The sequence below is a fragment of the Amblyomma maculatum genome, chromosome 1, assembly GCF_055883805.1.
Source record: "Amblyomma maculatum isolate TAMU_Amacu chromosome 1, ASM5588380v1, whole genome shotgun sequence".
Classification (NCBI taxonomy): domain Eukaryota; kingdom Metazoa; phylum Arthropoda; class Arachnida; order Ixodida; family Ixodidae; genus Amblyomma; species Amblyomma maculatum.
The window spans coordinates 51,817,480-51,839,643 of NC_139344.1; the positions used below are offsets into that span (position 1 = coordinate 51,817,480).

General features: G+C 47.2%; 2 protein-coding genes across 3 annotated transcripts in view; one reads left to right on the forward strand and one right to left on the reverse strand.

Annotated features, from left to right (window-relative positions):
* Positions 1-22,164, reverse strand: part of LOC146202360 (long-chain-fatty-acid--CoA ligase 5) — a 122,614-nt gene that overhangs the window by 73,396 nt on the left and 27,054 nt on the right. Inside the window, exon 1 of one of the 2 annotated variants that reach the window (XM_084588127.1) lies at positions 13,090-13,348. The exons of the other annotated variant lie outside the window; for it this stretch is intronic. Coding sequence (XP_084444253.1) covers positions 13,090-13,123 — 34 coding nt within the window. The 5' untranslated portion in view covers positions 13,124-13,348. Of the gene's footprint in view, positions 1-13,089; positions 13,349-22,164 lie in introns of those variants that run through there. 2 annotated transcript variants of the gene reach the window in all.
* Positions 2,435-22,164, forward strand: part of GC (gamma-glutamyl carboxylase) — a 159,997-nt gene continuing 140,267 nt past the window's right edge. Inside the window, exon 1 of the mRNA XM_084601058.1 lies at positions 2,435-2,590. The gene's annotated coding sequence lies outside the window, so the exon portion shown is untranslated. The remainder of the gene's footprint in view (positions 2,591-22,164) is intronic.

The window sequence follows — 22,164 nt, forward strand, 5'->3', positions numbered from 1 at the left end:
ATTTACAATTCATAAAGAAAGACTTGAATCAGGGGCGTGGGAATATTCGAAATTTTCCATTAGCGAATCGAGCATCCTGCTATGAAATTCGCGGAAGGGGTCCAATAGTACATGTTCCAACTATGCGAATATTTTCTCGGGCATTCGAACAGTTTTCGAATAAGTAGCTACTATGCAAAGAAATGCCGCACTTTTCTTCGACGACTCTTCAGAAAGCAGCGCCCACTCCTATACGGTGATCATCATGCCACGCAGTCGGCCTACGAGGGAGAGAAGGCTCGGCACTGCGGCGCGGGGGAGGGGTTTGGTTTGGTCTGGTTCGTGGGGTTGAACGTCTCACAGCAAAGCAGACTATGAGAGACGTCGTATTGGAAGACTCTGGAAATTTCGACCACCTGGGGTTCTTTAACGTGCACTGACAACGTACAGAACACGGGCGCCTTGCTTTTTGCCTCCAATGATAAGCGGCTGCCGAGGCCGGGATTTAATCCCGCATCCTTGGGCACATTAGTCAAGCGCCGCGACTACTGTGCCTCCCTAGCGGGGTGCGGGGGAGGGGCGGAGTTTCCATTCACGCGGTAGCGTTCGTAACGCTCACGTTGCCTCCGTCATAGGCGCGCAGCAGAGTTGAGCTAGGTTTAGCTAACCCGCTATCTGAGGTAAGTGGCTCCCATCTCGCGCCCGCTCTCTATAGTGAGATATGGCGATGGTTCGTTCGCTGTTGATAACCGGCACCAAAGCTAATTTCCTGAAGCTTATCACATGGCGGCCACACAATTATACTGTGCGCCCGTTGCCTCGCCCTAGTAGAGGTCGGTTTTTGGCGCTTCGATCTGCTTACTCGCGTGCCGCAAGCGGAATCGAATATTCGTCCTCACAGTCGATTCGCATTCCATTTTCGCCAAGCGCAAGCATAACATAAATGAACTCACCGAAGCCCGCCGAAACACGCCTTATTATACGCCTATCTCGCGCGCCTATGGGACGCACCATCCGCCACAACTTTGGTACACTGGACACCACACATCCAACGCACGGGCACCGCTCCACAATTCCACCACCATTACCACCATTCCCAAAAATGAGCGCCTCGAACATCGTCGAGCAGCCCGAGCTTCACAACCACTAATCCTTGAAGCAGGAGACAGACCATGCCGATGCAACAGAATAGTCAAACAAAAAAGCCACCTTTCACTCCGTTCTGTTATTGCTGTTAAAAGCGTTTCTGCTTCTCTCTTGCCTTTGACTTTACGATACGTTTTTGTTTCTGCTAACTTTCACTGTTGGCTCTACATGATGCTTTTCGCATTCTCACCAGGCCTGCTGCGTGAAGACATCTTGCTGATCACACGCCAGACGTTTGACAGTGCTATTGATGGACGATGTTTCGATGCGAATATTTCATTGCTTCGCTTGCTTTCACTGTTCTCTGGTGCCAGGTGGGTGTCCGATGGCATTTGAAAAGCTGTTCGTTGCTCTCAATACATTGCTGGCAGCGCAGCGCCTGTCCTGTCGGATTTCTGTGCTCGTCCTCGCCTTTTCGCGCTGCTTTCTGTAGCCACGTTATCTACGCGCAATCTCGGGCGGAGGCCACTGATGATGCTAGCAAAAACGGCCCCTCCATGACAGCACATGAGGTGCCCTTCTTGTATAGTTAAACCACAGTGTTTTTTTAATGCGAAGGCATTAGTAGCGCCATTAGGCGAAATCGGGTCGGTGACCTTTGTTGTTCCTCCGAGATGGTGCCGAAAAAGGTGATCATCACGCCGCCTCCGAGCTAGGCGCACGCGGGCGATCCCGCTTTGCCTCGACTCGTGGGGGATGCCTACAGGTGAGTAGGAAACGGGGCGCGCGCCTATAGTAACGTCATCTGATAGATCCCGCCCGAGTCTGGGCCCAGGAAGAGCCCGCCGCAACGATGCTAATGAGGACGCGGCAAGACCAAGTATAGAAGGGAGAATAAATATCTGCCACGCTACTACTGTCTCTTCTCACTGCTGTGCAGCTTGAAGTTAAGAACGTGTGCCGGTATTCGTGCCCAACAAACCACGCACACGAACCATCACGCAGAAAGGACGTTAATGAAAGAAACTCAGCCGCGCAAAATAGTAATGTTTTCGCATTCCCACACGTAAGCAGGCTTGAATGCCGCTACCTTTAAATATATATATTAGATATTAGGTATTAGATATTTTGCGGTCAACCTCAGCTAGATGTATTCCGTGTTCACGGGCGCGGAAACGGACCGATTCGGACAGCAAGAGAGATTAATGCCAGGCAGCCAATGAAGAATTGATATGTGCGCCCGTGCACCGCCCACCAGTGGTTTTCGAAAGAGCACCCAGGAGAACAGCTGCTGCAGTTAATCCGACCCTGCAAGAATACACGATCGACATTTGCGGCAACAAATTTTGTTTTTGTTTCTTTGCAGATTTCTTCCATCCTGGCTTTTAGCAGACAATGCATCCCTAGAAGAGGGACCACTGCCGACGCTACAGCCATCAAAAGGCTAATCCATACAGTCGTCAGGTGCCTACTGCAAACGAGCACTAAAGAGTCAAGTTTAATGTGGAGCCAGCCTTCGCGGACGGTATGGTTCATACACATATTCAATTATTTCAAGTAAGGATTTCGCTTATATATATTTTTTTTTTTCAGTCTCACTTTGCTTAGTTTTATTTAACGAGCATCTGCCCTGCTGGCACCCCCCCATCCCCAGCAAAATTATTGCTGGGGAAATTTGTGCCAGGGACCACTGGCAGCGGACGCTGCCTCTCCTGGCCTACGCCACGAATGACGTATCGGAGGAGGGGCGAAGGGGGCGGCCGCCACGTGGCTTGGCCTGGTGGGCAAACCATTCCGCTGCCGGTGGCGTGGTGCGGAGGATTTGGTCTCGTCTGGGGACAGCTCGTTGTGTTTCTCTCAATACCGTCAAGCTCTCGCGTGGTGCGATATTAGATCGAAGATTATCAACGTTTCTTCCATTCTAGAAGTGGCCCAAATGTGCTTTTCAGTTGTGCAAAGAGCGAAGCGATAAACGTCATGCGCTGACAGGCATCGATATTGTTCTTGGCAGTACGCACATTTTTCTCGTATACTCGTGCGTTCGCGTAAATCTGGGAAAACGAACAAGCACTTATTAGTTAGTCGTGCCAGCGGCATGATCTAGTACTGATCAGTACTAGATCAGTACTACTGCATCTCTAGACGGAATCGTTATATAGCGCGTTCAACGCCTATCGTTTCCGAAGCGAAAAGTAGTTTTACTGGAATCATTTACGTACACTATGAATATTTGTTTTCTTTGTCTGGCCTAGCATAACACGAACTAAAAATGCCTGGACTTGGGAGGAAAATCATCCACGAAGCTCGCGCGTGCATCGCTGTTCTCGCTCACAACTGCCAACGCTGCTTCGTGGAGCTCAGCAGTCGCTTTTGTGAATATTTTCAGAAAAAAAAAAAAATGATGCCTGTAATATGCTTGCAATGGCCCGTTTTCCAGCATGCTTAAGTCCTATGAGTTTCAAGCGTTCAATAGGACTTCAAGTAGTCCGCAACCAGCCATAATGCATACTTGCCAAGAATGTCTTTTTTTCAAGGTAAAAATTGCTAATGGGTACGTGTACTAAGGAGTGCTGCATGTTGTGCTGGATCTTAATATGGCTAACGCACGATATGAAGCAAAATGTGCACAGCAGCGCGCAGCTTCCCGCCGCTCCTTGCAGCAAGGAGACCCGGCTGAAAATGACGCTTTTGCCCACCAAGCCGGTTTGCCTTCGGCGCGCCCCCGTCGTCACGTGCCTCCCTGAGGTCACATTGTTTGCAGAGAGAGGTCTATTCCTTTACTACGCGCTATCTTTTAGTCAAGTGGAAAAGATGTCTATCCACACACCCTGTGGCGCGTAAGGTGACACTCCGGAAAACCTCTACAGGCGCTTTTCTATGTTTTATTCGTATATACTATCGCTGCAGCAGCGGCAACGCTAAGAGCGCAGGTATGAATTTTAAACAGGGGGGGGGGGGGGGGGATAAGTCGCCGTTCCCAGTCGGGCAGCTACACTATATAAGTATGCCAGTGACGGCTGAACACTTCTTGACCAGGCTCAAGACGAAAAAAAAAAAAAAAAAAAAAGAAAACACAAGGAACGGTTACCAAACGGCACCGCGCGATTTAAAAGGCAAGGCTTCCCAGTCAGCCCCCGTTAAGTGACAATGCAGCCTAGAATTTCTTTTCTCGGTAGAGGAGGCTGCAATATAATGTTAACATCCCTCACCCCCTTATTTAATCTCCTTGGGTGCGCCTAAATTGTGAATAGCTAGCTTGATTTGTCAAGCAGCACTGAATTTCTTTTCTCGGTAGAGGAGGCTGCAATATAATGTTAACATCCCTCACCCCCTTATTTAATCTCCTTGGGTGCGCCTAAATTGTGAAGAATAGCTAGCTTGATTTGTCAAGCAGCACTGGAGAATATATATAAAACGACTCCACACCATATAATCATTACCGCGAATACCAGTCTTATTGTGTTTCCTTTTTTTTTTTTTTTTTTTTTCACGCAATCCCTAGCCATTTCCACGAATTTGCATGCAGCAGACCGAATGGTTCCGTCCATTTCTTTCCACCACAGAGTAAATAAACGAGGTTCCACCGTAAAAATCGCTGTACAGCAGCTGGAAGCTGCCACAGGCCCCATAAACTTCGGCAACTACAAATCGCTACAGGTAATACATAACATCACTGGCCAAGCACTTGAATACATTGAGAATTACAGGAAGCAGTGTTCAAGGTACGCAACAAGAAAAAAAAAAAAAAAAAAAAAAGACCTCCTTGCAGGCAGACGGAAGAATATGAACATAAAAGAAGAAATGCAAAATGAAAAATGACTTGCCGACACATTTTAAATATGGAAGAGAAAGACGCAAAATATCCATTGACAAATTTAACGGGACTGCCTGGTTTTCAATTCGTAGTTTTCTTTTTATCATCTTTGTCGTATCGGAAAGCTCGACGTCTCAAGTTCCCGATACCATTGCTGCTGCATTATAGAAACGCCCATACAAGATTCATAAAAGAGAGAGAAACTTCCCTATCAACGGGTCATAATGCTGCAAGCAATAAAATGCAATTTCACGCTGGGAGACGTGGGAAATCAAAGAAATAGGCTTCGCTGCTAATTTATATACACGCTCGCGTCTCTCTTCAAGCAAAAGTACAAAGGCGCTGATGCGCGCTTCCACATTAAGAGGGCAGCTATACTTTTCTGTCGTTCCTCCGCCGCCTCAAATGCACACGTCGACTCAAAGGGAGAGCCGCTTTTCACTAAGGCTTCTTTACTCCGAAATACGCAGTGAAGAGAGCGTAATAGCAGACAGAATACGGCGAATATTTTTTTGTTTTTTTTAGAAGTAAATCACATTAATTTTAACAACAGCTAATTAGATGCATACGCCAATACTTTGTCACGCGGTGCGATACATGAACAGTACCTCACCTTCGCCACAGAAAACCGCTACATCTTGTTTTAGAAATTCTTTCGTGCCAAATTTATACAAGAATTCCTCGTTTAGCCGGCAGTATCATGGCTATATCACGGCTAGTTATCTTGTTGCAAGCAAGGCATTTTCGCCAGGACCATAAACTCGTGACACGTTTTGGTCACCTTCGCGCCTTTATTTCAAGCGAAAGTGTCGGAAAACTGCAGTGTAGCCGTGCATGGTAGGGCGAAAGCAGCTCGGCAACGAGCTTTCCAAGTCAGAGCCCATGCAAAGCGAACGTATTCGTTTGGGACGTCGTCATTCGCAATTAACCCTACGTTTCCGCCCAACTAAGCCCGTCACGAGCCAGAACAAAATTGAGAGACCTTTCGCACAAGCTGTAACAGTATTCACCTCAGGTCTCGAGGAGTTCCAAATATGCGCTCACATTAGCAGCCCCATTAAAAAGAGGGGAAACAAACGCTCAGATCCAATCTTGGACTAGGTCCAAGTGCTCCGGTGAGACGGCGTAGAAAAGATGCGCTCCAGAATCAAAAGCGCCGCTATCTCTCTCGAGTACCGAGTATACACACTACAGTAGGCAAACAGTGAAGAGCCGCCTGCAATCACCGTGTGCACAAGTGCGCACACAGGGCCCTTATTTGCCCCTCTAAGCACTGTTCCGTCCGTGCCGACTCCGGCGACCTCGGCAATGAACCAGTGTTAGCGACAGCGAACAATGGAAACAAAAAAAGAATGACATGATAAAATAAAATAAACGAGAGAAACGGATGCGCTGCATAACTACTACGAAACAAAACTCCGCTCTGAGAAAGCAGGCTCCTGCCGAGGGTGAAAGCTGCTGAGAACCGTTTCATTGCTCAATTTCTCAATTATTTGGGCGCGCTCATCTGAGCCTACATGAACAAGTAAACACGAGGTTTGGTCGCGAGAGCACAGATTTGCCACCACGTAATTACCGACATCGAAAAAAACACGTGTCTTCGAGCGAAATGCCACGTTGCAGAGGGCTCCACCTGCTACTGATCAGAAGGTCATTCTAGTCTACGTTCTGTTCGCGCATTATTCTCCCACGATGTCAGACATATCGCGGCTCTAGATTTGGGTGTACGCCGCGCACAAACGGAAATGCATCTAGAAACGGTACGAGGGCCGCAGTGCCGGTCCTACCTAGCTAAAAATACACGCTACAGAAACGCCCACAATCCTGAGAGCATGTCATAGGAATAACCCAAGCTTTCAATCATCGCAGGGTACAAACCTCCGCCGGTCACACACATGCGGTCGGTCCTGAGCTGCCCATAAATAATCCGCTTTCATGCGTACACACAGAGTAAATCAAGTGGCAGACAAAAATTTCAGCAGCGCTTCGGAAAACGCGCAGCACGGTTGGAACAGACACTGCAGCAGCATCCGGAATCGGATAAACGGCACTTTTGAGCTGGCCGGATGCGTCGAAAGGGAAGTTTGTCACGGCACTCAAGCTGGCGATGGAAGCACAGAAATACCGTCAACAAGCGCTATGTATATGTTCGGCTCCTAAGCAGAATGCAAATTCCCGTCGCATACGAGTTTGTGCAAGAACTACGAACAAACGCCGTGGAAGGTATGCCCCCCCCCCCCCCCTCCCCTTTAATGGGGTCACTGGAGTCGGTGCCCTCGAGGCGTGTTTACATCTGACCACCGACCCACCTATCGCGCACAGCGCTTCCGCAAGGCTTCTAGTATTACGAGTCTCTGGGCGCCGGCTTTATCACCACAGTGTTCGCTAAAAACACTCCGCGACTCGCCTCAGTTAAACGCTTATCAGCGGAAAAGGCCGAGACCCCCTGGGGCGCGCTCTAACGTTCCAAGCAGCGACTCCAGACTCTTGCGAAAGTCGCGTGACGGTTTCGAAACACGTGATCTTGTCAAAAACATGCTCTCCTACTTCGGAAAGACAGGGCTATCAAGCAAGACGCACGCAGGGCGCCACGCGACGGTTGGAGGTAGCTTGGAAAAGCTCGAATCTGACAGCCACGCCAGATTATTTTCCACTAAGTCCAAAACAGGGCCAAGCCAGTAAGCTTATTAAGCTTGTCTGGCGCGTGTTCTACAGCATATATATAACTGCCCTGGGGAGAGGTGGGAATTGCCTAGTGCTGGTTAAGCGCCCAATATGTGCTCTGCAGAAAAATGTTGCACCGTTCTACTTAGCGCTAATACTCTGTGTGAACTAGCCTGTCGTCTTCATTACTGCTACTCTCAACATTATAAGCAACGCGTTATTAAAAGCAATGCTGTTTACTCACATCGTCGTACAGTTCGTAGAAAGCTCGAACGATCGCCCGGCGCGCACAATCTTGAATTCCGCTTTTCGTTTACAACACCAAGCGTCATCTTGGGTGGTACATTGGCACGGCAGATTTCAGGAGCACTTGTTCATATATTTGTGGGCGCCGCACTAGAATCTACATCCCTTCACCGGGTGGTTACAAGCGAGGACGACCTAAGAATGTGTGGGTGTACGGTGTGAGAGAATATAGATATACATATACACACAACTTGCGTGAGCCAGCTCTACGGACTTGTCTCAAATCTGTCTTTGATTTGATAGAGGCTTTCGCAAAGTTACGATCAACAAATGGCTGAACATTACAGAAATCTATCCAGAAGACAAAAGGCGTCGAAAATTTTTCGTTCCCGACAGAAGCCGAAAACTAAAATGATATAAACGAATCGCAAGAACCGTGGGCCCCCTTGCGAAGCGATGCATGGATGCACTGTACACAACTGCGTACCTTACAACGTGGCAACATAAAAAACAAAAACGGAATTTTATTCCCGCCAATAGAGGTGGAGGAGGAGTGGTGGGAGGAGGCTGCGTTTGTCAAAATTTTTAGTTTTATGCAGACTCCCAAGAGTCATTTTCCGGCACGCAGAGACCTTGTGGTCCATGCAAGCGTACTCTTTTGGAGCATCACGGGGAGAAAGCTACTTCTGCCACTCCAAAACCATATAGAACGCTGTGCTAGTGTCCCGAACGATTCGGGAGGTATGGCAACTCTATCGGACGAATATTCTGCGAAAGATGTCAAGGCTAACATTGGGAAATTGCGTTGCAATGACCACGATGCCAGATTTGAACTGCACGCGATACAGCATACCATGGCAAGCACTCTTACTTCGTCACTTCGTGCTCAGAAAATTATATTTGTGACCAATGAAATTGCACGCCACGCTGTAGTTAGGCAGGCAGTTGGAATTCGCGCCGTAGGCCTTGGTTGGTTGGTTGGTTTGTGGGGTTTAACGTCCCAAAGCAACTCAGGCTATGAGAGACGCCGTAGTGGAGGACTCCGGTAATTTCGACCACCTGGGGTTCTTTAACGTGCACTGACATCGCACAGCACACGGGCGCCTTGCTTTTCGCCTCCATCGAAAAGCTGCCGCCGAGGCCGGGATTCGATCCCGCGTCTTTGGGAACAGTAGTCGAGCGCCGTAACCACTGCGCCACCCCGGCGGGGTGCCGTAGGCCTTGCTTGCCGCACATCACCAGCGAACGCTACGTTTGCACCCGGCTTTCCGGGCGCCTCATGCGCTCAGTTTTGTGCGACCCCAGCAAGGCCTTTTTTTACGGAACTGTTTCTTAACTTCAAAAACATGCGGCCCACGGCAATAAGCTCATTTGTGCATATTAATTATATAACTGGTGCAAGTTTCAAGCGACTGACGACCCCCGCGTCTGAGTGTGATCCTGATATTTTCACGTGCTCGTTGCAACACCCGGCACGAACGGGCACCAAGTTGGTTTGAAAGGCCGAAGGACGACTTCAAAGCCCGTCAATTTCAAAACGGGGGCGGAAGATGCACGAACGATTCGATATGTCAGCCGAACAACAGGCGATACTAGAGAAGTAGAAAAAACGATGAAGTGGAAGGGCAGCGGGGTTAAGGCAAGGGCGGAGGAAATGGGAGAGGTCCGAACCCCATCCTCCACCCCTACGCTTCTCGTCACTGCCTTTGCCAGGAAATAGTTTCCATATTTAACCTCGGGGCGCTGGTTACATGGTCATTCTTCCTTTGGCCGCAGGATATTTTCCGGACTTCCCCCTCCCCCCTTGCTATCTTTTCTTCGTCGGCTTCATCGTTGCCTGGTTGGTTCCTGTGTGAAAGCTTACCTGCACGTCACAAGCTGCGCGCAACACGCAGTCGCATCCAGCCAGTGGCTTCCCGACCGCCCTCCTACAATACGCTCCCAAACGCGCCCTTCTGACAGCCTGAATGCAGGGGCATTCTACCCTCCAGTTGGAACGGCTGCAACGGCGCATGTGGTTCAACGCGGTCAATGCAGCCTGAATGGCCATAGAGATGCGGGCCGGCTGCAAAGGCGAGAATCAGGCCACCTGCCCGCAACCGGACTCTCGCCTTGTACCGCATCTACTCCCTCCTCTGGCCCCGACAAAACCCGTTGTCGCAAGGAGCCCTTTGACTGGCCCCTGGTTGGCTCCGGCCCTACTCATGGGAGAACTTGCCTGTACTGTTTCCTCTCCCACGCTGTACTCCCACTTCGGCACTGCAGAGTGTATACGCAGCGTCGCAAACAGGGCACGGATGAAGATTCCGCAACGTCGCGCCGCAGTGAACCACGAAGAGATCTAGCAGCAGCACGTGCCTACAATCCTACCGGAACTGCCAGAGTCACCCACCCAGCGGTGCATTCAACGCGCACGAGGCTGGGATCCAGCAGCTGTGCTTGGTGCGGTCTTCTGCGACACTAGCTTGAACTTATGACAAGATTAACATGCTCGGTACACTACGACAGACGCAGCAGCCGGCATTTGCCCCGTACCAGTGAGCTCTCGCAACACTTTCCGACTTGATAAAGAGACGACGTCGGCTTTCCCGTTTTCGTTACACATTCTAGCGAACGCAAGATTGCAGTGTTCTCAAGAAAGAAAAAAAAAATGAAACCTCTACTCAAGACTCCAGCGAGGTCATCAAGCCAGCGTCTGACGTGAAATTCCTATTTAAAGTTTCCTCTTTTACGTAATGAAACAAAACAAAAAGCACTATTGCGCTGAAAAATAAAGATGTGAACGAAGTGTTAATGAGCTCATTTCGGTCAGGTTACTTTTCAAAACAATGATTATCTCGCTATAGGTACATACACAATGTTGGCAACCACAGCCCACCCTAAAGAATATCGGCGGACTGTTCTAACCAGGGTTAAGACACCAGCAGTGGAAACGAGAACATAAGATTGCTGCGAGTTAGAACCGTTCAAAAACTATGCAGCAGGCGTATCCGACACGCTAAAGGAGAAGAAAAAAAAAGAAAAAAAAAAAGCTTATTTTGTACCGCTCAAACTAACGAGACGTTATCTAGAGTTTTAAAAATCCTCTATCATCAACATATATATGGCTTGTCGGTGCTAGACTGCGCATGGCATTTGAATATTGCGGTAACTTTCGCCTCGTAGTAAAGGCTTGACAAGAGAATTGGCCCCATTTAGACGCGCATTATACAAGTTTGGAATCGTCTACGCAGAGATCAAAGGACTGAAAGCCGCAACACGCAGAGTTTCCGCCCAAGAGCAACTGCGGCGTCGTGTCATCTGCAGAGGCGCCGACGATCCCAGCAGCGCCTAGCACATGAAGACAACACGAGAAGCACAACGACATCACGCAAGCGCTGCGTGTCACACACACACACACACAAAATGGAACATCAATTAGACCGACAGCTTGTGTTATTGCTACGCACTGACTTGAAAATTTGATTAGCAATAGACTGCCGACGAGAGACCGACCTGCTGAAATTGCAAAACGCTAGTGCCTGCTGTGTAGATGCAGAGTGAAAGGTCACAAAGAGCGAGAAAAAAGAAAACGTCAGAAGTAATACGACACGCCCACTTGCTCTTTCGGAGAGCCAGCATGCATCAAGCGAAAATCGCTACATTGTTTAAACTGGGCGAGACGCTTTTATTCGTTCACATTAACGTATTTTGATTTTTTTTTTTACCTGCATCATAAGGATGCCTAGTGTGCACAGGCAACGCTGAAAGCACATCCTGTGCGCCCTGCTGACGCACGTTTATGACACGTAGCTCAGTATTCCACGTCGTCGCACCAAAAAGCTGACGTGGCCAAATGGACACTACTCGCTCTTTTAGCATAATTATTCACCGGAGCATTCGTCATGAGGCCTCTTCGCTACGCTGACTTGTAAATTTTATGGACTGCTTTACAAGAAGGTACTTTCTAAACGTTAAAAGAATACTCATCTCAGATCAATTTGACCGACAATGAGCATTTTCCACTTTTGTGTGCGCGCACTTTTTGGGAAAGCGAAGTCAGTAACCAAAACTAACAGCGGAATTGCTACTTGAGTAAGTCAGTGGACAAGTTGATGGGTACTGCGGTAAAATATAAGAAAAGCCACTACAGAACGGCTCTTTAGCGCCCCAGATGTACACTGCACAAAATAAGAAGTATGCACATTACACTCAAATACCCACTTTACAAAACTAGGGCGAAAACATTTTTTAGAGCAACACGTACAGGACGAAACCCAGGTCACAAAAATAGCATGTGAACCTCAGCAGAAACCTCCTCGGTGCCGATACAGACCAAACACAGCCCCTTTCGCAGCCTGACAGTGGCCTTAACCGCAGCAAACACCCCTTCCCCCCCGCACACACACATACTTTTTTTTTTTTTTTTTTTTTTCTGTAGACGCATCGTGAGGAGCAACATCGACCGAGCGTGCTGCATCCGATGAAAGAAGCCGACTTTAAGCGCAGAAGTGCGCCCGCGATAAGATCCAAGGAAGTGAACATCCAAGTAGCGCAGCGCGTTCCTCACATCCGCGCTGCCAGCTGCTTCCATTTTTCTTTCTTTTTTTCAAAACTTTGAATTCATCAAAACACAAAAAGAGCGCAGCGTTGATCCTAGCCAGTTCAGCGAAAATACACGTAGCACTGAGCAAACGCGGACCCCTCGGCACGCTATTTCACAAGCCCCACCGGAATGGAGATCTAGGCGGCCTAGGCAGAGCTCATGATGCGTTAAGAACAAGGGCACGCCAGAACGTTTCGGTACGCTGGTGCCACAATGCAAAGTCGTTGACCTCTAAGCAGGAGTTGTACCTGCAGCAGCGCCTGTGCGTTTTTACGCGCCACACACCAGCCCACGCGCCCGTCAGAAACGAGGATCCAACGTAACACTTCTGAAAGAGCTGAAAGAGCTAGCTGAACCTCTAACGACGCCCACAGGCGCGGTGCTCCGTCAAGGACACAAGACCGTTAACATTTGAAGGTCTAGTGAACTCTTCAAAGCACCGCGGGGCGCTACGGACTGCGCTGAACCATTTGCTTCAATTTTGCTTTTTCTGTTCCAAATTAGACCAAGCAGCAAGTGCACACGCTACAACAAGAACACTTTAGTAGAACACTTAAAAAGTAGTAAGAAAGCTAATAGAACAAAACCATGATGAAATGAGCCCTTTTCTGTGTAATTTGGCCGCTAAACATAACCAAGCTGGTAAACAAAGACGTACGCCGTCGAAAGGCTGGCGCGCATTCGGCAGACGAGAGAGCACAAAGGTGATACGCACCAAGGTTTTTCAGGGGGTTTGAATGGACGACCATGCCGGCAGCGAACGGCGAAGTCAACACAGAGTTGCGAAAGTTGCTACCGTAAGCCGCTACTCTCCTCGAAGATTATTAGCGGCACAAACGTTAACTTACTCTCCACAAAAAACATAAAGCCCACACAAACTACCTAACGGACGTTAACAGCGCGTAGACAAACACCGCCGTAACCCGCGACATGCACAACCACCACCACACGCAAAGGACAATACACTAAATACGGAGAACGACTGAATACGCCTAGCGCCACCTAGGTAGAAGAGCCAGAGTCACCACTTCATCGTTGCGGTGAGCGACACTAGGTGGCAAAAACGTAGTGGAAGCGGTACAAACAAGTAAAAAAAGGTCTCCGCGTAATGACAACAGCTCGAAATTCCCCGGTAGAAAGGTCTGTCAGGGAGTTTTTAATTAGATCTAATGAGTGACTGCGCAAAAAATATTAAAATGTACGCGCTCACCCCTTCACCCCGTGAAATATTGGCCGCTATGTCTGCAGAGCATGAAAAAATGGCCACAATTTAAGCAGTATTAGCAGTTAGCGATGTACCGTAGTTCGATCGGAGTTTTAGGCTCCGCCGGGAAATCTGTCTGACGAGTGCCCATAGCCATACACGTAGCTTGTCAAGTGATGCCGTGTAGCATCGTTGAAAGGCAAAAAACTGCGAGTGATAGTTTCATATTTTAAGCGATAGCTGTTACAGCTTGCTCGGTCGAAAAGCCGCCGGCGTAGTAGTATTAGCAGTCGCTACCGCGTGTCGGAAAAAATCAGGGGCTGCGCAAACAAACAAAAAATATATCGTATCATGGTAATTTGTGGTTCTAGTGATTGATGACTGATTGATGTGTGATAGGCGATGACTAGTTAAAAAAATGATTGTAATCAATTGATGAATTACAGAAATTTAAAAGAATGGAAAAACGGGGTTCAAAGGCGTCGAAACACTCAAAATGAAAAGCCAATGCTTGAAGATGCTAATTAAGAAAATGTATAGTGCGTAATTGATCAGTTAACTGAAATAATTGAATATGCAAAATGCGTTGAAAGGTGTCAAACATCTCAGAATGGAAAGGCAATGTTTGCTGATGCCAAGTATCGGCGCACAAAGAAAAATTTTAAAAAGGGAAACATTAAAAAATTAAAAAATATCGTTCGTATATGTGAAAGGTCATCGCGCCAAGCTTAGTGTCCCTCTAATTGTTTTTCCTTTTCTTTCACGGTGAAGCCACTTCAAATAGCATGTTTGCACGGAAACGTTCGCGAGCCGTGGAGTGCATTTGCAGCAAAGACAGATCATGTAATGACATCCAACTGCGTTAGCATTGCTTAACGTGAATAATGTCACGGCTACTCCCCCCATGTGACATTTATACATCGTACTAGAATGCCATAAATTTATTTACAAGAATAAATGAAAGAAGACTATATCAACACAGCCTAAGAAACAACGCGTCAGTCGTCTTGTGTTTGTGTTTCGGTTAATTACGCCGCGATAAAAAGAAAAATCCGAATATTTTTCAATCCCAGTATCCCTCCCTTTCCTACATACTTTAAAGGTTCCTTGCCAGATTTAGTCTGCTAGTAAAGAAAGAGGCAGCAGTCGGATCTGAAATTTCAACGTCAGATGTTGCATCTGACATTGAAAGAATGATTTCGTTGAGCACATGCAGAGACTAGGCCTCATCTGGCACGGACGTAGAATGTCAGTTTGAAGAGTAATATAGCAATGATTGCAAGAAAGTCAAGAAATGTGAAAGCTTGTTCGTGAATGTAGTGTTTGTCTTATGTCCTACAAAAAAAAAGAAAAAAAAAACAGAGAGGAACCGAGTGTTCAGTTCTTTTTACCGGCAAAAATAACCCAAAAAAAAATAATTGTGGAATGTTTTCAATAACACCGATGTTTGGGCCAGTTGGTAATGATCCATATTGAAGCCCATTCGCAGCACGAATAAAACAACGACAGGTAGAAAACACGCACGACAGGACGAATGCTGCACTTCCAACTAAAGTTTATTATGAAAAAACCAAGCTTAAGTACAGAGCTACTATCACCTTCTGACAGTCAAACATGTGTGTCTAAAAAAGCAACTTCATTATCATGTAGATAGAGGGATGGGGTACTGACACATTGATCGCCTGCTTTTCTGATGTGAAATGCCTCAATTATTTCTCTTTCTACCTGATCCCTTCCCCGCCCAAGAAACTTAGTTTTCCGAAAAATGGGTTTCCACTTACAGTCTCGGCAGTGAATTGCGAGATTGCTGCCTTTTCCTTCTTTCACCTGATCGTGGTGTTCTTTTGCTCTCTGATTAAAACAGCGTCCAGTTTGACATATGTACACACGATTACAGGTGAGTGGAATGCTGTACACTATCTTAGTAGTGCACCGAGTGAACCAAAGGTGGTGCTTGATCGAACAAATCGGCTTTTCTTTTCTCACCATCATAGGACAAATTTTTGAAAGCTTACTCGGCGCAGAAAAGACCACGTTTACATCATATCTTTTGGCAACTTTCTTAAGATTGTGAGATAATTTATGAAGGTACGGAATTACTTGAGTGGAATTATTCCATACCGCACGAAGATTTGTTTAAGGCTGTAAGGTCGGTTACTGATGAGTTGGGAGAAGTGCCTTTTCAAAACTTGTCGGGTGTAAGTAGCGACCGTTTCTTAACCCTATTAGAGTTTTATCTACAATCCACTGCCATTAATTTTAACAAGAGGTTTTACACGCAAAAAGCAGGTATTTGCATTGGCTCGTGTGTGGCGCCAGTTCTGTGCGACATATTTTTATCTCGCGTTGACAAGAGTTTGTTAAACTCGCTTCCTGACGTGCGTATTTTTAGGTATGTAGACGACTATCTAGTGATAATGGACAAGCCGCACAATTCATCTATTGGCGAGGCTGTTGCTGACGTTCTTGACTCATTCAGATCGGTCTCAAATGGTTTAAAGTTTACCCATGAGCTCCCACGTGACAATAGCATGCAGTTTCTTGACCTAAGAATTTCATTTGTAGAAGGACACATATGTTGGATGTACAATCCAAGGTCACAAAAGGCATTACTCCCCTATAGTAGCGCACATTCTAAAATAATCAAAAGAGCAATTGCCATGAATTGCCTCAATTCCGCGTTAGAAAAATCGTGTACGCATCTAATGTCCGAAAGTGTCAAAATGCAAACAGAGCGATTGCGTATGTCTGGCTTTCCTCCTGATACTTTATCTGCAGTTGCAGAGAGCCTGCTTCAGAAGAAAGAGGGTATTAAAAAGAAAGATAAGCAAGATCAGAGGCAGGCCACTCAAGTAATTCCGTACCTTCATAAATTATCTCACAATCTTAAGAAAGTTGCCAAAAGATATGATGTAAACGTGGTCTTTTCTGCGCCGAGTAAGCTTTCAAAAATTTGTCCTATGATGGTGAGAAAAGAAAAGCCGATTTGTTCGATCAGGCACCACCTTTGGTTCACTCGGTGCACTACTAAGATAGTGTACAGCATTCCACTCACCTGTAATCGTGTGTACATATGTCAAACTGGACGCTGTTTTAATCAGAGAGCAAAAGAACACCACGATCAGGTGAAAGAAGGAAAAGGCAGCAATCTCGCAATTCACTGCCGAGACTGTAAGTGGAAACCCATTTTTCGGAAAACTAAGTTTCTTGGGCGGGGAAGGGATCAGGTAGAAAGAGAAATAATTGAGGCATTTCACATCAGAAAAGCAGGCGATCAATGTGTCAGCACCCCATCCCTCTATCTACATGATAATGAAGTTGCTTTTTTAGACACACATGTTCGACTGTCAGAAGGTGATAGTAGCTCTGTACTTAAGCTTGGTTTTTTCATAATAAACTTTAGTTGGAAGTGCAGCATTCGTCCTGTCGTGCGTGTTTTCTACCTGTCGTTGTTTTATTCGTGCTGCGAATGGGCTTCAATATGGAATGTTTTCACGATAATCTCAGATGGCCTTCATTTTTCAACTGAAAAAAAAAAAAATCAGCACGTATTAACTCCCGATTTTTTTAACAGAAATGGTTTCGCAAATAAGCGCACCATCTTGGCAAGGGGGTGACGCAGTGCACCAACGCGTGATATCAGTGCCTTCATTACTTTGCCCTCTTATTGATCTCTCATGCGGCCAAACAGTTTCGTCGTAAAGCTTTTTATAGCATGACTGTGCCCATAGCACAAAACTTTCGTCTTTGATGAAAAGTAGCACAGGCGGTTTCAGCTGCACAATCACTACAATATGTAAGTACTACAACTGCGGCAAAGTGCGTAATACTGGACACTGTGTGACCTTCCTGGCATCGCAGCCCCAGCTTGCGGAAAGGTGTGCGACGCGCGGGTAACCTTTGCCCAGAGCAGCACAGGCGATATTTTTAATTAAACAACGTCATTTGCGATTTATGCTACACATTTGCAGGTACTGCGGACGTTAATGAATGGAATGTGAGCCCACCTGGTAAGAGAGACCTGGAGATCTTTCAGACACTGTCGTCCATGCGTCGGTTTCTCTGTGACTCAACTCTGGATGGTTAGACAAATGCGGTGTAAAATATTCGCCGCTATGACGACCTATTTACAGAAAAAACGAGCCAATATCGCTCGCTGACGAAACTAAAAAGCCGGCGTTTCCACGGTTCCTTTCTGTACTGCGCACGAGTCTGAACCCGGACAGTACGAGGGTACGGCGCCTCCGAACGAGATCCCGGCATGCCGCGCTACAAAATCGATGGAACAGCACGCAGAAAAGAGGCGAGTAAACGCGGCTTTTCCAACGCCTTTATCGACGTTTTCCTAACATCAAAGATGGCTGCGCGGTCCATGTGACGTCACGCAGCTCTGGGAGAGGCTCCTCGATATGGCTTCTCATTGGCTGAAGTGCATCAGGCGATGAGAACAGACGGTGCTTGCGTAAGCGTGTGCGAAGCCGTGGCACGATTGAGCGTACCCTACTCGCCTCATAGTTGAGTTTTCGATGCGGCTTATATGCGCGGTTTTTGTGTGCGCCAAAATTCCTTTTCTCAGATCAATGCAGCAGCTGTCAGTTGCCAATCGTGAAAACGCAATGATTTATATCATGAGCCACCACAGTATATACGGCATCTTGTCATTATGTGCCCCATCCAATAAGTGCCGGGTTCGATTCCAACACTTGCAGTGTGTGGCCGGAGAATGCAAAGAATTATGAGTGCGTAAGTGTCGTTTCTGTCCTAAAGCGCACCGGTGGGGTAGGCGCAAAATTTCAGCGCCTATGTGGGAGATAAAAATTTTAACTTAAAATTTTTTTTAAAACCGTTTTCATGCGGCTCGGCACGCCCAGATATTTGGGATGGAAGGATTACACCCAGTGATTTCGACTTTTCGAATCAGAACTGCAGCTGCGCAAACGAAATAGCACAGGAAGTCTAAGTGAAGCTAATCTCCCGAGTGGCAAAGTTAATACAACTAAAATAGTCCCAATAAAGTACATCTGGCTTTGTTGCGAGTGCTTTTACTACGCTTGCAATCTATCTTCTTTGTTTTTTATTTCGTTTTGTATCCTTTGCTTTTGTTTTGTATCTTCCCTCTGCAATGTACAATTCCACCCGGACGGTATTAAAAACAAAGTATGTATTAGTCTAATACACCCCTATACTTGCTGTATAGAACTTCAATTAGTCTTATGTGGGTTTTAATTACTCTAAGATGGAGCAACAGAGCTGGCGAACCTGCTGTATTTTACACTTGTAACGAATAGATATGAATCTTTATTTAGGAGGCTACCATTGATCAGCAACTGACCAGCAGTGTGTAGCTGTTCTTCCAGCGAAGGCAAGCTAGAATATTATTTTTTTTTTAAATTGCCGGTTTTAATTATTTGATTGTTTGTGCGGCATTGTAATACCAGTGTTGGTGTATATAGGGAAACATTAAGTAAGCTAAGGAATTAAATTCTAACGAATAATTTTTCATATATTGCAGTCAGATATGAATGCAGTTGAAGATCTGTAAGGGGTCGTTAGTAATAGTCATACCGATTTTAAAATTTGCGAGACATCACTACATTCGGCACTGTGCCGTAGAAATGACGCCGCGCGCCCTTTTCGAAAAGCGCGAGCGCAACGTTCGCCTCATTCCGTGATGCACCGTGCACATGCCACATGGCGTTCAGTGTTTCCCCCGCGTTGCGGTGTTCCGGAGAGAGGAGATCACGTGACATCTGCGCAGTGAGTTACGCGAAGTGTCGCTTTGTGCGCATCGAAGACGCGCGATTTTTGAAAAGTGCGCGCAAACGCGTAAACGTGCTGTAATTGCCATTAGACCCCAGGCTAATGGCAATTTCAAAATTCTAAATAGTGACGCTGCTATAAAAAATTTCAGCTACAAGTTTCAAATTGCGGACAGGCGTCTAAATGTAACAAGTAAAATGCTAACTATAATAAATTAGTTAATTTACCTTACTAGCTAACATGATTCACCTGCTTTCTGATGTTTTGTGATGATACACCTGTTTTCTGAGCGCCACGGAAGCCATCCATATGTCTCAAAAACCGTGTTTTTAAATATTCTAATTCGCATTCGCCGAAACGACCGGTATACATGGCCACATCGTTGAGAGAGACTATAAAAGTCCAATGAAAGTTATTTATATACGGACCAGCCGCAGTGGCTCAGTGGTAATAGGGCGTTCGATTGCTGAACCCGATGACGCAAGTATAAATCCCTGCAGCGGCGGCCGCTCTACAATGGAGGCGAAAAGGAAGGCGACCCTGTACTGTGCGATGTCAGTGTGCGTTCAGAAACCCAGCTGGTCGAAATTTCTGATACCCTCCACTACGGCGTCCATCATAGCCTGAGTCGCTTTGGGACGTTAAACCTTATAAACCAAACGATACGTATTTATGTGCCGTCAATGTAAAAGACGCATGCCCTAGATGTGCTTACGATGTTGCTGTGTTCCCGTAGGACGTCTTGGATTTTATGCTTCAATACCGGTGCGGCATTGCAATGCTACTCCCCAGCGTCAGGAAACCTAAAAGCATATTTGCTAATTGTCTAGCGGCATTTAAACAGCTATTAGTTCCAGTATTATAATTTTTGCTTAGACTGTCAGTTATTGCTTTAACCATACGCTATATCATAGCCAATGCACACGTGTCTCAATATCTTTGCTGGCTTCCATTCAGGTCGCGTTCTTGGTCCAACCAGGCAGGAAGTATGCTTAAGTGAGTATATGCAGGCATTCTGCCACGCCTATGTCATGCCTGGCCCTGTTTCAAGTTGCATGCCAAGTTTTTTAGGCCTTTCGATTCGAAGCCCTAGACAGCAAGAAACGTTTTCCGCACTTTAAAAATATTTACACACCACTAACACCGCTGCGGGTTCCTGACATCAATGAACGTCGAAAATTACGAGGACGAATGACGAGGTTGACAACGGCTGTGCTTTGCGGGATCAGCCCCCCCCCCCCCCCTTCACCCAAACCTTACTTTTCATTTTTTATTTATATATTTTTCCTGCTGCTTCTCCGCAAATGTTACACAATGAGCTTCCAATTCTGCAGCGGGTCGGGCTTTTCGTACTGAACATTTGAGGCACGTTTTACCGCCGCACGAAGAGGAGGAAATCGCTGTAAGCGTAAGCGCGAACAAGCCTCACTCATAGAATATTCTACGCGCTGATAAAGGCGCGCGCGCGCAGCGCTGCTTCTTGTATTGGGCACCCACGCACTGAGCCTAGACTGTCTCGACACCGTTTGTGTGTTCTGTTTCCCCCTTTGTATTAAACGCTAGGCGTTATGAAGTGAAACGAAAATTTCTAACTTGCCCCCGTCTTCACCCGGGTCAAACTTGCCGCCCTCGAACAAAGAAAGCGATGCGGTGTAAACGGGAACCTTTAGTGTCTAAGTTCTACTCCGGGCCATGTCAAATGGCGAAAGCACGTATACGCCCGTTATCGCGCGCATAGCCTCTCCCCCCCCCCCCCCCCTTCCTAAAAGCGAGAACATTATTTCACTGCCAGGCAAGGCAGCAAAAAGAGGAGTACAGGGCATACGCCATTTCCCAACATTATTCAATATATATCTGAATATTAGTGGCTATAAATTATCAACGGTTTAAGTCATTTGCTCTAGAAGTCGCCTGTGATGGATACCTAACCATACTACAGGGTACAGACATACTACAGGGGCCTAAACATACTACAGGAACGCACAGAGCAAGCTCAGCGCTCGCTCTGTGCGTTCGCATTTGCAGCCACACACAGTCTTCCACTCAGCGCCCAACACGCAGCACGACGAAGCGCGCTGGATTAGCTCGAACACCGCTTTGCGGCAAGCTGGTTGCTCTAAGCCGCAACAGCGGCGAAGTCAGCAAGGCGGCTTACAGAGCGGACCGTCATGTGCCAGCGAAATGCGTCGACCGGACGACGCCGCAAATGCCGCCCGATCCTGGCACAGCTCGAGTGCCAGTCTTACGTCGCCGCGGGAAGACGTCAGCGGCAGCGCACATGAGGGAAGCCCCCCTTGCGGCAGTTGAAGAGAGGGTTGAGCCGGCGGCCCACTTGGACACAGTCCAAGGGCTCGACTGTAGGTTCAGTAAACACAGCGTCGCACATCGCTCGACGGTTGTTTGCTGCCGCTTCACCGCTCGCGGGAGTCCCGAACGGCAACATTCACTCCTGCCGACTTCTTTGCAGCGAGCATGCTGGGAGAGCGGTATACTTTCTACGGAGCAGCAGTGTTTCGGGGAAACCCTTCGCACTCTGGGAAAGCGGTATATTTTCCATGGAGCAGCAGTGTTTCGGGGAAGCCCTTCGTTTGTGTGACCTTAGGAGCATGCTCGACTCGTGGGTAGCCTCGAAGAGCAGGGTCTTTGCAAAGGCGGCAGTGGCAAGCGAATGAGGCACTAGTCGTGCGTACGGGCCAGGTTTTAGCTCTGGCGACATTGCAAGTAGTAGTAGCTGCTGGCGGTAAGCAAGTGCATATGGCCGCTAATATTACTGACCATGTCCTGTTCGTCTGTTGTGCATCTGCACTTGATATATAACCATACGCA